Below are 15,258 nucleotides of genomic sequence, written 5' to 3' on the forward strand. Positions count from 1 at the left end.
TGAGAAGGTCATTTGCCAAAATCAGCCTTACCTTAGCAAGTGCTGGTCCGCCCACCCGCCCTTTTCCTAATTTTATTTCTGTTCAGTACAAGATGAACTTTTCATTCGAAACAAATAAAATTAATCAGTGAACTAGAGGTGGGGTGGGTGGGCGGGATTAATATATATTCTTCTGAAGAGTGAGAGTGGGAACTAGTAGAACCTAGCCCTTAAAAAAATAATAATGCTGCTTCTCTGAAAAATTATAAAATTTGGCGCACTCGAGAAGGTTCTACATTTAAAAAAAAGAAGATTGGGGCCTCCGAGAAGGTTTCGCATAAAAAAAACATTTGGGACCCCGAGAAGGTTTTACGTTCTTAAAAAAAGATAGTTACGACCTCCGAGATGGTTTCACATTCTTAAGAAAAGACATTTGGGGCCCTCAAGGAGGTTTTACATTTTAAAAAAAGGCTTTTGGAACCCCCGAGACGGTTTCACATTAAAAAAGACATTTAGGGTTCCCGAGGTATTTTATTTTAAAAAAAGACAGTTGGATTGGGACCCTGAGATTTTATAAGTATTTAAAAAAAAAATTAGTCGAAAGTTGTTTCCACAGAACTTCCTTCGCTCCTGAAGTACTTTTTTCTACCGTCGTATGAGTAAGCATTAGTTCCGCCCACCCACTTCATTCTACTGACTACGGTTAACACTGTTCAGTCTTATTTTTCTAAGTAGTACCCCCGCCCACCCGCCCTCTATTTTCTCAGAAAGTGTCATTTGCCAAATTCAGTCTTCTCTTATCAGGTACTAGATATATATGGGAAATTTTTGGTACGAATCTATACCTCCTCTCATTATTTCGCTAGGTGAATCTAATTCAGAATCTGAAAATGACAGTGATGATACAGATTTTCACAGCGAAATAACGGAAATGGAGTGAACCTTTAATTTAATAAAACATAACATAACGACAAAAGTTCAGGGAATTTTTATGCTTCTGCATCGATTACCAACAAACTCACTAGATTTTCGTGAACTGATAATAACCTAACTTTGTTCTCGTATTCAACTAAAAATTCGTAAAATACGTTTCCAGTGTCCCGTCCTTTCATAAATTTCCGCTTTTTCGAAAATCCAATCCTGCTACAAACGTGCCGCTTTAAAACCCACTATGACAGGTATCCACAACCCAGTGAAAGACTAAACTGCACTGAAATAGAACAATTTTATTTGAAAATAACACCGGACAATTGTATAAAAAACTATATAATATAATCACAAAGTACTAAGATTTTACCGAACCTCGCAAAATTTCGACAATACAACTATGAGTATCGCCTGACAGTAAACTCGGATTCGTTTTGCTCACATGTGTTATGAACTGCAAATAAAATTCGCTGGTCATTCGAACCAACTGTGCACAGCAACACTTCTCTGATGAATGCTTTTCGACCTCTGGATGCACGGCCGCTGGCTGTATCACCACATCCGAAATAATACGTATCTTGTTACCTTGGATTTCTTGTACTTCAGTCGGGTTTTCTTCTCTTGGACGTTTCGCAACCGTCAATGGTTTTAGCTTTCCCTTTCGCAAGTTGCTCAGGGCCACACCAAAAGGTTCCATAGACGAAGAACTAGAAGACGACGGCATGATACGTTTTGGTTTTTGGTTACCTTTAAGCCGCTTTTTCTGTTGACGAACTGTTTCTTTCAGAGTATTCAACGACTTCATCATTAGTTGAGATTGCGGCTTTTTAATAGCTCCGGTTTTTATTATTTTTAATACCGGTTTTCTTCCTGTAGTTTGTTCTTGCCTGTTTTCTTTCTGCTTTTTAGTTTTAGGTTTTGTCGGTTTCGATCTGGAGGGTGTTGAGGGTATGTGGATGACATTTTGGGTGACGTTAAGACTATCTTTTGATTGCAAGTACTCGGTCAAGCTCAAGTTCAAGTACGACAAGTCTTCTGGATTGTATAGTTTACGTGTGGGTTTGGCTTTAGATTGAGCGGAAACTTGATCTGTGGTAATATTTAAACTATTATTGAGTGGAATGTCTCGTTCAACTACATCTGGAGTTTGGTCTATCTTCCTTTCATGAGCAGCTATATCACTTATTTTTTCCGTGTTAACTACATCAGTGACACGGTTTTTACTGATTAGTTCCTTATTCTCTATATTATTAATCACAGGAAGGTCCTCACTAGTTATTTTATCGACGTCATTTACGTCCCCGTAACTACTTACACTGTCTACAGCAGGACTTTGCCTAGCAACTTTTCCACTATCATCTTTTTCCACTTCAATTCCGTGATCGCCCGTGTTTTTAGCCTCACAATTTCTTCTCAACTCTTTCGCCAATTCAGACAAAGGCATATTGCTATCCACCGATGCCACACTTTTTGACACTGAATTCCTCCTTTCATGACTTTTCTCTCGTCTTTTACTTTCTTGGCTGCACAAGATACTCAGTAAACCTTCAACCGTATTTTCGCAGGCAGCACCATCAACTTTGCTTTTATCTTGACTAGGATTCAAATTTTCCCCTTGACCCATCATCCGCTCAATTTTTTCCTCAATTGGTACACTCGAACCTCTTTCGCTGACCGAAGGTAGCAAGTCTGGTAGACCTCGTACATCTCCATTTAGTGACAGTTTTGGAGGCCCGCTAGAGCTTTTCTCGCTAACCGGGGGTAAAACGTCAGGTAGATCTTCATTTTGTGAGAGGTTCGGGGGCGTTCTGTCGCCAATCGAAGGTACGAGATCTTCGCTTTCGGGTATTTTTGCGGGTACATGTTCTACGTCATCCACCGGAAGTGGTACCTCCACCTCCACACTTTTCAACCAGTGTTCAACTTTGGATATAGAAGCGTTTAAATCCATCTCCGCGTAAGTTGCTTCCATCATTTTCTCCTCGATTTCTAAGTTTCCTGCTACATGTTTCTCGTTTTCTTTAACCTCAGGTTCCTGAAAGAATTCATGCAAACGCAAACGTAACGCACAAACGTAATTAGACCTTGTATGGTTTTATAATGGTTGACGTCAAACTTGAAGATATCTTCATTACGGATTTGTCTTTTACTGTCGATATTTTTTCCTTTTTTTCCACTATTTTTGTGGTTGAAATTTTCATTGCCTTTGAAAAATTGTTTTCGATAATTTCTGAATTTCGTGACTGTGGCCTGCTGCGTCTTTCAAAGAACGATCCTGCAAAAGACTGGGAAACAGAGACGTCAATACGTGAATCGAAATTGTGGATTTACGAGTACCAGAGGGCTCACGGATTTATCGAATATATTCGACTTGTTATTGTGCTGTGAGCATGCAGTTTTTCTTGTTTTCATCTCAATAACTCCTAATTTATCTGCTGTGTAACGTGTAGTGTCTTTTGAAAAAGTACTTGGCATCTAAAACGATTAAATGCACTAATTAACAGAACAGGTACCAGAACTGCCGCAAAAAGTACACGGTAGCGGAATAAAATACGCAAATATTGACTGAGATATTGAAAATTAAAACGCTGTGGTCTACAGTTCGAAGGAGAATATTCTCAGTACATATTTAACTTCAACTGTTTATGTTTATAGTTCAAAAAAATTAAACCAGACAACCAACGGGAACAAATGCTTTGCAAAAATCGAAAAACTGCAAAAATTGAATAATCAAAAAATTAAAAATTTTAAAAATCGAAAAAGTGAATAATCGAAACATCAAAATATCGAAAAACTGAAAAAAGCAGAAATTCAAAATTTTCTAAATTCAAATGTTGAAAAACTGAGAAATCGAAAAATCTAAGAATTCAAAAATCAATACATCAAAGAATCAATAATTCAAAAACTCAAAAAATAGAAAAATCGAAATATCCAGAAAACGAAAATTCTAAAATTTAAAATATGGAACAATTGAAGAATTGAAAAATTGAATAATTGAGAAAACGGAACATCGAAAAAGTGAAAAATTTAATAACTGAAAAATGAAAAATTTTAAGAATCAAAAAAATGGCAACATTTTAAAAAACGAAAAACCGAACAAAAAATCGTAAAATCGAAATATGTATCTATAATTTAAAAAATCTAAAAATTCGAAAATATAAAATATGGAGAAATTGAAGAATTGAAAAATTGAATAACTGAGAAAACGGAACATCGAAAAACCGAAAAATTTAATAACTGAAAAATGAAAAATTTTAAAAATCGAAAAACCGAACGGAAAATCGTAAAGTCGAAAAATTGAGAAATCGAAATATCTATAATTTAAAAACTCGAAAAATAGAGTTTCGATAAATTGAAAAAAATATGGAGAAAACGGAAAGTCTAAAACATAAACGATGGAAAAATTGAAAAGTCGAATAATTGGGAAAAAGGAACATTGAAAAACCGAAAAATTTAATATCCGAAAAACAAAAAAAATAAAAAATCTAAAAATTGAAAAATCGAAAAGTCGGAAAATCGAAAAATTGAGAAATCGAAAAATCTACAATTTGAAGAAATCTAAAAATTCAAAAATCAATACATCAAAGAATCAAAAATTCAAAAACTCAAAAAATAGAAAACCCGAATAATTAAATAATTGAGAAAACGGAACATCAAAAAACCGAAAAATTTAATAACTCAAAAGTGAAAAATTTTAAAAATCGAAAAATGGGAACATTTAAAAAACGAAAAACCGAACAAAAAATCGTAAAATCGAAAAATTGAGAAATCGAAATATCTATAATTTAAAAAATCTAAAAATTCGAAAATCAATACATCCAAAAATCAAAAATTCAAAAACTCAAAAAATAGAAAAACCAAATAATTGAAAAATTGAAACATCCAGAAAACGAAAATTCTAAAATTTAAAATATGGAAAAATTGAAGAATTGAAAAATTGAATAACTGAGAAAACGGAACATCGAAAAACCGAAAAATTTAATAACTGAAAAATGAAAAGTTTTAAAAATCGAAAAACCAAACAAAAAATCGTAAAAACGAAAAATTGAGAAATCGAAATATCTATAATTTAAAAACTCGACAAATAGAAATTCGGTAAATTGAAAAAAATATGGAGAAAACGGAAAATCTAAAACTTAAAAGATGGAAAAATTGAATAATTGGGAAAACGGAACATTGAAAAACCGAAAAATTTAATATCCGAAAAACAAAAAAAATTAAAAATCTAAAAATTGAAAAATGCAGAAAATAAAAATTTCCAAAATTGAAATGTTGAAAAATTGAGAAATCGAAAAATCTACAATTTAAAAAATCTAAAAATTTAAAAATCAATGCATCAAAGAATCAAAAATTCAAAAACTCAAAAAATAAAAAACCGAATAATTGGAAAATCGAAATAACCATAAAACGGAAATTCTAAAATTTAAAATATGGAAAAATTGGAAGAATTGAAAAATCGAATAATTGAGAAAACGGAACATCGAAAAACCGAAAAATTTAATAACTGAAAAATGAAAAATTTTAAAAATCGAAAAATAGGAACATTTTAAAAAACGAAAAACCGAACAAAAATCGTAAAATCGAAAAATTGAGAAATCGAAATATCTACAATTTAAAAACTCGCAAAATAGAAATTCGAAGAATTGAAAAAATATCGAGAAAACGGAAAATCTAAAACTTAAAAGATGGAAAAATTGAAAAGTTGAATAATTGGGAAAACGGGATATTGAAAAACCGAAAAATTTTAAATCCGAAAAACAAAAAAATCTAAAAATCCAAAAATTGAAAAACCGAAAAATCGAAAAATTGAGAAATCGAAAAATCCACAATTTAAAAAATCTAAAAATTTAAAAATCAATACATCAAAGAATCAAAAATTCAAAAACTCAAAAAATAAAAAAACCGAATAATTGGAAAATCGAAATATCCAGAATACGAAAATTGTAAAATTTAAAATACGGAAAAATTGAAAGAATTGAAAAATTGAATAATTGAGAAAACGGAACATCGAAAAAGTGAAAAATTTAATAACTGAAAAATGAAAAATTTTAAAAATCGAAAAATGGGAACATTTTAAAAAACGAAAAACCGAACAAAAATCGTAAAATCGAAAAATTGAGAAATCGAAATTTTTCAGTTTTTCAATATTCCGTTTTCAATTTAAAAACTCGCAAAATAGAAATTCGAAAAATTGAAAAAATATCGAGAAAACGGAAAATCTAAAACTTAAAAGATGGAAAAATTGAAGAATTGAAAAGTTGAATAATTGGGCAAATGGAACATTGAAAAACCGAAAAATTAAATATCCGAAAAACAAAAAAATTTAAAAATCTAAAAATTGAAAAACCGAAAAGTCGAAAAATTGAAAAATGCAGAAAACAAAAATTTCCAAAATTGAAATGTTGAAAAATTGAGAAATCGAAAAATCGAAAAATTTTTAAAAAAGAAAAATGGAAAATTTTAAAAACCGAAAAATCGATATGTCAAGAGATCGAACCAAAAAATCGTAAAATCGAAAAGTTGAGAAATCGAAAAATCTAAATTTAAAATCCAAAAATCAAAACACCGAAGAATAAAAAATTTAAAAACACGCAAAATCGAAATATCGAGGAATTGGAAAACCGAAATATCGAGAAAACGGAAAATCTAAAATTTAAAGTATCGAAAAATTGAAAAATCGAAACATCAAAAAATCGAAAACTGAAAAATGCAGAAATTAAAAATTTTCAAAATTCAAATGTTGAAAAATTTAGAAATCGAAAAATCGAAAAGTCGAAAAATTTTAAAAATCGAAAAATGGAAAAATTTTAGAAAACGAAAAATCTAAAATTTAAATAATCTAAAAATTCAAAAATCAATGCACCGAAGAATTAGAAATTCAAAAACTCGAAAAATAGAAATATCCAAAAAACGAAAAATCTAAAATTTAAAATATGGAAAAATTGAATAATTGGGAAAACGGAACATCCAAAAACCGTAAAGTCGAAAAATTGAAAAATGCAGAAATTAAAAAATCCCAAAATTGAAATGTTGAAAAACTGAGAAATCGAAAAATCGAAAAAATTTTAAAATCGAAAAATGGAGAATTTAAAAAACCGAAAATCGAAATGTCAAAAGATCCAACTAAAAAATCGTAAAATCGGAAAGTTCAGAAAACGGAAAATCTAAAATTTAAAATTCTAAAAATTGAGAAGCCGAAAAATCGAAATCCGAAAAGTCGAAAAATTCAAAAATGCAAAAATCAAAAATTGCCCAAAAGTTATATGTTGAAATATTGAGAAATTAAAAAGTCTAAAAATCGAAAAGTCGAAACATTTTAAAAATCGAAAAATGGAAGAATTTTAAAAAACGAAAAACCGACATGTCAAGAAATGAACCAAAAAATCGTAAAATCGAAAAATCGAAAATTATCGAAACATTGAAAAATGCAAAAATTAAAAATTCCCAAAATTGAAATATTGAAAAATTGAAAAACCGAAAACTGGAAAAATTTTTAAAAACGAAAAACCAATATGACAAGAAATCGTACCAAAAAATCGTAACTTCGAAAAATTGAAAAAATCGAGAAAACGAAAATCTAAAATTTAAAATATCGAAAAATTGAAGAATTGAAAAATCGGAAGATTGAAGAACTGAAAAACTGAAAAATCGAGTAATTGAAAAATTCCAAAACTGAAATGAGAAAAATTAGAAAAATGCAGAAATTAAAAATTCCCAAAATTGAAATAGTGAAAAATTGAGAAGTCGAAAACTTGGAAGATCGAAAAATATAAAAATCGAAAAGTCGAAAAATTTTAAAAATCGAAAAATTCAAAAATCAATGCACTGAAGAATCAAAAGTTTAAAAACTCGAAAAACAGAAAAATCGTTGAACTGAAAAATCGAAAAAGCGGAAAATCTAAAATTTAAAAATTAAAACTTCAAAAAACTAAAAAATCGAGAAATGGAAAAATTCCAAAATGACGAAAAGTTGGGAAAACGAAAAATTGAAAAAACGGAACATCGAAAAATTGAATAAACGTGAACTCAAAAATTTTAAAAATCGAAAAACTGAAAAACCAAAAAGTCGAAAAATCGAATGATCCAGCAATGGAAAGTTCAAAAAATCGAAAAATGAAAAAATGCAGAAAGTAATAGTAATTCCAAAACTGAAATAGTGAAAAATTGAGCAATCGAAAACTGGGAAGATCGGAAAATCAAAAAATCGAAAAGTCGAAAACTTTAAAAATCGAAAAATCGGGATGTCAAGAACTCGAATTAAAAAATCGCAAAATCGAAAAATGTATAATTAAAAAAAATCGAAAAACTCAAAAATCAATGCACTGAAGTGTCAAAAATTTAAAAACTCGAAAAATAGAAAAATCGAAGAAAACGGAAAACCTGAAATTTACATAAAACCAAAAACCGAAAAATCGAAAAATCTAGAAATTAAACAATTGAAAAATCGAAACATCGATAAATCGAGAAATAGAAAAATTAAACAAAAGAAAAACTGAAAAATCCTTGGACGAAATTATTATTCCACCTCCATGGAAAATCAAAAATTTTAAAAACAAGAAATGGAAAAAACGAAAAAATCTAAAATCGAGAAGTCCAAAAATCGAAAGCTCGAGAAATAGAACCATCAAGAAACTAAAAAATCTAGAAATTATAAATTCGAAAAATCGAAATATCTATTGAAAAATCTCAAAACCGCAAAATTGAAAAAAACTTAAGACACCCAAACATCACAAAATTGAAAAATTGAAAACCTAAAATTTAAAAATCGAAAAAGGAAAAAGTCGAGACGTCGAAAAATCGAAGAATCGAAATAACGAACAATTCCAAAAGTGAAACACTGAAAAATTTTAAAATAGAAGAAAAATTGAAAAATCCCAAACATTGAAGCACCGATCAAATGAGAAATTGAAAAATCGAAAGGTCGAAAAACCGAAAAATTTGAAAATCTAAAAATGGAAATATCGAAGAACTGAATTTAGAATTTAAAAAACTGAAAAATCTAAAAATTGAAAAATCAATAAACAGAAATATCGAAAATTTAAAAAAATCGAAAAATAGAAATAAGGAACGAAAAATCTAAAGTTTGAAAAATTGGAAAATTAGAATATCGAAAAATTGAAGAATCGATAAATTGAAAAATCGGAACACTGAAGAATCGAAAAAGTTGAAAAATTTCAAAACTGAAATGACGAAAATTTAAAAAACGAAATTGAATTCACCGAAAAATCAAAAATTTTAAAAAATCGAAAAATGAAAATATCGAAAAACTGAAAACGCAGAAATTAAAAATTCATAAAATTGAAATGTTGAAAAATTGAGAAATCGAAACCTTGAAAAATCGAAAAATCTAAAAATCGAAAAGTCGAAAAATCGAATGATCCAGCAATCGAAACATCAAAAAATCGAAAAATAAAAATATCGAAAAATTGAAAAATGCAGAAATTAAAAATTCCCAAAATTGAAATAGTGAAAAATTGAGAAATCGAAAACTGGGAAGATCGAAAATTCGAGATGTCAAGAAATCGAATCAAACAATCGAAAAATATAAAATTTAAAAACTCGAAAAATTCAAAAATCAAGGCATTGAAGAATCAAAAATTTAAAAACTCGAAAAATAAAAAAACTGAAAAATCGAGAAATTGAACAATTCTAAAACTGAAATCACGAAAAATTGGGAAAACGAAAAGTTTAAAAATCGAAAAATTGAAAAACCGTAACATCACAAAATTGAAAAATTCCAAAACTGAAATGACGAAAATCGAAAAATTCCAAAACTGACATGACGAAAAATTGGGAAAACGAAGATAATGAAAAATCGGAAAATCGAAATATCGCAACATCGAAAAATTGAAAAACTAACAACCAACACATCGAGAAACGAAACATCAAAAGACTGAGGAAACGAAATGTCAAGAAGTCAAAGAATCGTGAAATCGAAATAGCCCAAAATCGAAAAGTTAAAAATCGAAAATTGTATTTAAAATTAAATAAAAATAAATCGAAAAACCGAAAAATTGAAAAATCGAGATATTAAACAATTTATTGAAACATCGAAATCTCGATAGATCGAGAAATAGAAAAATGAAAAAACCAAAAAACTGACAAATTAAAAACTTTAAAAACAAGAAATTGGAAAAAAGAAAAAATCTACAACCGAGAAGTCGAAAAATCGAAAGCTCGAGAAATAGAAGCTTCAAGAAACTAAAAAATCTAGAAATTAAAATTCAAAAAATTGAAAAATTAGAAATATTGAAAACAAAAAATCGAAAAATTGAAACATCGAAATGGCAAAATATCAAGAAATCGAAAAACTGAAGAATCTAAATATCTATTGAAAAATCTCAAAACTGAAGTGCCGAAAAATTGAAAAAAACCTAAAGACACCGAAACATTACAAAATTGAAAAATTAAAAACCTAAAATTTAAAAATCGAAAAAGGAAAAATTCGAGACGTCGAAAAATCGAAAAACAGAATAAATTGGAAAATCGAAAAATCTAAAAATCGAAAATATAAAAAATCTAAAAGTTGAAGAATCAATAAACAGAAAAATAAAAAATTTAAAAACTCTAAAAATAGAGATATCGAAGAACTGAAAAATCGAAAAATAGATATATCGAAGAACTGAAAAATCGAAAAATTTAAAAATCGAAATAGCCCAAAATCAAAAAGTTGAAAATTGAGAAATTAAACTGAAAAATTGAAAAATCGCAATTTCGAAAAATTGAGAAAAACAAAAATTTTAAAAGCGAAAAACTGAAAAATCAAAAATGTTAAAAGCAGGAAATTTGAAAAATGGAAAAATCTAGAACCGAGAAGTCGAAAAATCGTAAGCTCTGAAAATAGAAACATCAAGAAACTGAAAAATATAAAATTTAAAAATTCGAAAAATTAACATCTTTTCGAGAATCGAAATATATGTATTGAAAAATTTCAAAACTGAAATATTGAAAAATTGAAAACCTAAAATTTAAAAATAGAAAAAGTAAAGTCAAAAAATTGAAGAATGAAAATATTGAACAAACCCAAAAGGGAAATATCAAAAAATTAAAAAATTGAAAATCCCGAACTGAAACATCGGCCAATTGAGAGAAAAAAAAAGAAAAATTTAAAAACAAAAAATAGAAATGTCGAAGAACTGAAAAATCGAAAAATCTAGAATTTAAAAAATTGAAAAATTAAGACTCAAAAACTGAAAAATCGAGAAGTCGAAAAACCAAAAAAAAAAAACAATCAAGAAAATGCAAAATCGAAAATTTAGAATGTGAAAAATTGAAAAATCGAGAAATCAAAAATTCGAAAAATTGTTATATATCTAAAATTTTGATTTTTTTTTTCAAAAATCTCGAATATAAAAATTAACACGAATTCATAAACCACAAGTTTGCAAGATTTCAAAGCATTCGATTTTGCAATTTCAAAGGTAAATTGTAAAATGTTATACAATTCTGATTTTTTTTCCAAAAATCTGGATGCCTAAGGAGGTAAATCAAGAAACAGGTTATACAATACGAATATTTTCCAAGAATATTCCGTATCTTTTGCCGTTTAGGAACAACCTTTGAAGGGATTCAAGATTAAAACAGTTAACTGTAAATTGTTAATTATTGGAGCCGCAGGTAGGGTGCAAATAATGACATTTGCACTCACAAAGTTTTTTCGGTGCAAAGGGTTAATATAATTACTTAATTTTTTCCAAAAAAAAAAAAAAAAAATTCGTCAAAATTTAAATTTTATACCTTTGCGACAGTTTTAAACCAACAGTGAGAAAAGTGCACACAATGTCCTTACCATAGAAATCCGCCGCGGTTTGTTACTAGACTTCAAGCTACCATTAAATACCTTAACAGTTTTAGTCATTCTTTTCATGGGTGGATTGCCGTCATCGTCTGAAATTACTATCACAGAACCCTCACCGTCGTCTGACAACTACGCAAAAATAAATACAAATACACTTATCACTAAATTATTATTACCTCAACAAACACCGCATTCGCATCTACAGCCGAAATTTTTTCCCGCATTTCAAAATGCTCAATAATGGGACTAGAACCATCACTGTCCACCAGCGAAATATCAGGCGTCCTTGACGAGTCCAATTCCTAAAATGTACACCTAGTCACTTAGAAAACAACAAACCCCATACTGGCACCTTTTTGGAGGGAATACCCAGCGCTTCGGCCGAAAACCCTCCAGGAAACACATTCGGTAAATGTTCCACCAAGTCATAAAAACGATCCGAACTCCTAGACACCACAATTTCAATCTTGTGAACCGCTACCCCGTTGGAACGAACTAACAAATTAATATTAGGAGCGCTGATCGTAAAAGACATGTTGAGATTTTCGGTGACGCTGTCGTAATTAAAATATAAATTTGCGACGTCTCTGGCGTGGAATGATAACACTTCCCACGTCGCTGACGTCGGGAACATTTTCATTTTAGACGCCACGAAATTGTAGTCGCAAAAGAACGACAACCGGTTCTCCAATAAATTAAAATCTAACCAAATATCGTCAACTCCGCCCTGAAAAAGCTCGTGAGTTTAACGTAAATTCGACGGGGGTCTTACATCGAACTCCACGACGCGGTGCGAATCCAGCTTTATTGCACTACAGTTTATGGAAAAAATGTTTTTTGAATATTCGTTTAGTTGATCGAGGATCATGCGAATGCTTTGGTACATGTTTGACTTATCTAGGGACGAAATGTCCACGGCTTGTATAATTTCGAGGAAGTTGTCGTCCACGTTTGTACATTTATTGGACTTAAAAAGCTTAAGAACTACTTCAATTATTATTGCTTGAGTTTCAATATCACCAGTGGTTTTAATAATTTTATACCAAAGAGGCCTGCAATGAAATTCTATCCTAAGTTGTAATAATTTGATACAACTTACAGTGATTTTTGCTTATTTGCTAAATTGCTCAAAACTTCAACTGGGTTTTTATCAATTAAGTGTGAATAAATCCTTAAAAACTCTTTTATGTTAAAGCTGCGCGGGTTATTTTCCGTAATTACGTCAATAATTTTTTGAAATTTTCTAATAATTTTCCCGTAAATGTGCATACTATCCAACACGAACTAAAAGCAAACTTGTTTGAGTGACGCTAGAGATAATTGAAGTAACCTACCAGAAACACTCCGAGCCCCAATCTTACAGTACACTGTTGAGAAGCGTTGATTTCCTCAAACTGCGCCATATAGTGGTTCAACAGAACAAAATATCGAAGAACATCATCAAGAAACAACTTTATTTCATGATCATTCAGCCGTAATCTCGCAAACTTGTTTAAAATACTCGACGCTTCTTTCACGTGTTCTTGTTCAATTTGGTGTTCCGAGTCCTTCGACGCAAACTATACAGAAGACGTAATTAATGAGTGAACTAATACTTACCAAAATTCCGGTGACTGTATTTCTAAATAATCGCAAGAGATTATTGAAATCCATTTTATTGTTGGGTTGCGTTTGACGCAAAATTGTTGTCACTTGATTCTGACAACTTATTATTTTTTAAGTGCAAAAATCCACACGCCGGTTTTAAATTAGTGTAAACTTTGACTCATGTTGTCTGAACAACTTCTCACATTATTGGAATTGGAAAAATAGGGCCAATACGGCTAAAACTAGAAAAACGAGAAACACTCATTTTGAAAATGTCAGTTCACTTTTTTTACACGGTTGGTGTCGTCGGTATGACAGGGGTAGATATTGCCGACAGAGTGCAGCCGCGTTTTGCTGGTTGCATAATTAAATTTGAAATTTGTATACAATCGTCACATACTTTTTAATCCCCACATTCTCTACATTTTTAAATACAAATGAAAAAACTCTCATTACAGTTTTAAGTCAAAAAAGTATTATTTTCATTACGTTCGATAGTTTAAAAAATTGAGTATTTTTTTAAAGAAATTTGAATTTATATTTCTTTGCAGAAAATTTTTTGGTCACTACGAATTATTTAATGAAATCGGTTTGCCTTTAAAATGTTGAAAATCGAACCCAAACTAATCTCATTTGCAATCTGTCTTTGACTCACGTGGGGATTTTCTGCTACAATTTCGATTAGAGTAGCTTCATTATCCGGCGTTGTGACAGTTCGGTTTCTAACTTTATTTTTTTGAATTGCCTAAATTCTCGTAAATTTTTTTTCAAGCCTTCTAAACGCTTGATTTGACGGAGTTCTTCTATTGGGATATTACCTATTACCTATTTTTTCAGAATTCTAAAACATTTTAAAGCAAACGAAAATTGAAAATATTTGGCTGACGGAAATAATTTGTCATAATTTTGGTTTTAATCATTGCTATTTATGCGTTCATTATTAAACCGTTCAAGAAACGTAAAATGGGTTGCCTATGCAAAAATATTCAGGCGTGAACAGATAAAATGAACACCTGTATTTCTTAAATATTTTCAAAATGTTTGGTAACATTTTTAACATCATAACGTCTTTGTTAGATGATTGCAAATATTCTAATACTCCTATCTGAGAACTATTATTAGTGTTAGAAATTTAAATAATAGAGATTTTGGATCATTTTTACATTTAACATTTTTACAATTCCTCTATAAAAGTAAATCTTTGATGGTCTGATATTTATCAGATTCTTGATTTTTATCAATCCAATTCATCTAAAAGACAAGATATTTTCAAAATCAAATACGTATATGTATGCTGAACGCGTGATTGAATATTTTCTGTTATAGTATTCCTCAGTGGCCCGCAAAATCGTAGATCTTTAGATTTGTTTCCACTATACAAAATTTGTAAAATACTTACTAGGGAGAACGTAACCTAAATAACATTGATTTTCACCTTGTAATACATCAATCGTGGATGCTAATGGTGGCATTACATCGAGGTATTCAATTTCAATATTTTTTAATTTTGGCTTTTCCAAAGCATCACATATTTTATCTAAATGGATTTGAATCCACAAAAATCAACAAAAAATTTCATCACAAGCTTTAGTCCCCAAGCAGCAGACTGTCGTCTAATTCACGTCAATTTTTGCTCATAAATCGTCGACGACGTCATTCGCCCAAAAAATCACGTGAAAATGACGAGATTTTTATGACTTACTTCTGTTGTCAATTAATGACGTCAAAAGGCCGTCCTTTCTTCGTCATTTTTTATAGATTATATAATCAATTAGATGTGGGTCGTCGTATTCTTTAAAAAATGGCCTTTATAATACTTAATTATATTTAGAGCAAAAAATACAATGGCTTAATTAGAAATACACCAAAGACAAGTTTTTTCATTCTAATAATTTCTAATAAAATAATTATTTCTGAAAACTTGTTTACTCTGGAAGTGTTATTTTGTAAGTACCTGCTTGGCAAAT

At 29.8% G+C, this 15,258-nt stretch overlaps 1 protein-coding gene across 2 annotated transcripts; it reads right to left on the minus strand.

Moving 5' to 3' along the window:
• Positions 1–1,229: 1,229 nt before the first annotated feature.
• On the minus strand, positions 1,230–13,583 carry LOC135123021 (uncharacterized). Of its 2 annotated transcripts, XM_064047516.1 has the most exons (11): positions 13,304–13,583; positions 13,039–13,251; positions 12,804–12,988; positions 12,477–12,756; positions 12,205–12,431; positions 12,057–12,150; positions 11,881–12,006; positions 11,696–11,833; positions 3,244–3,381; positions 2,991–3,191; positions 1,230–2,941 (listed from the first exon to the last, which is right to left on the minus strand). In XM_064047516.1, exons 1-11 carry the CDS (start codon positions 13,355–13,357, stop codon positions 1,265–1,267), a joined length of 3,333 nt encoding a protein of 1,110 aa, XP_063903586.1. In that variant the 5' UTR covers positions 13,358–13,583; the 3' UTR covers positions 1,230–1,264. The 2 variants fall into 2 exon arrangements, with proteins under 2 accessions (XP_063903586.1, XP_063903585.1); XM_064047515.1 differs by having other exon boundaries at positions 12,057–12,431.
• Positions 13,584–15,258: the final 1,675 nt, after the last annotated feature.

This window comes from Zophobas morio, unplaced genomic scaffold, assembly GCF_036711695.1.
Source record: "Zophobas morio isolate AGI-343-1 ecotype UQ-CSIRO unplaced genomic scaffold, CSIRO_AGI_Zmor_V1 ptg000006l, whole genome shotgun sequence".
Lineage (NCBI taxonomy): Eukaryota > Metazoa > Arthropoda > Insecta > Coleoptera > Tenebrionidae > Zophobas > Zophobas morio.

Excerpts from the sequence above, each read along its gene's own strand:
- LOC135123021 (XM_064047515.1), bottom strand. The coding sequence starts at position 13,357 with ATGGATTTCAATAATCTCTTGCGATTATTTAGAAATACAGTCACCGGA. Across the intron at positions 12,989-13,038 it reads TGGGGCTCGGAGTGTTTCTG|TTCGTGTTGGATAGTATGCA; the intron begins GTAGGTTACTTC and ends GTTTGCTTTTAG. Across the intron at positions 3,192-3,243 it reads ATAAATCCGTGAGCCCTCTG|TCTTTTGCAGGATCGTTCTT; the intron begins GTACTCGTAAAT and ends TCTGTTTCCCAG.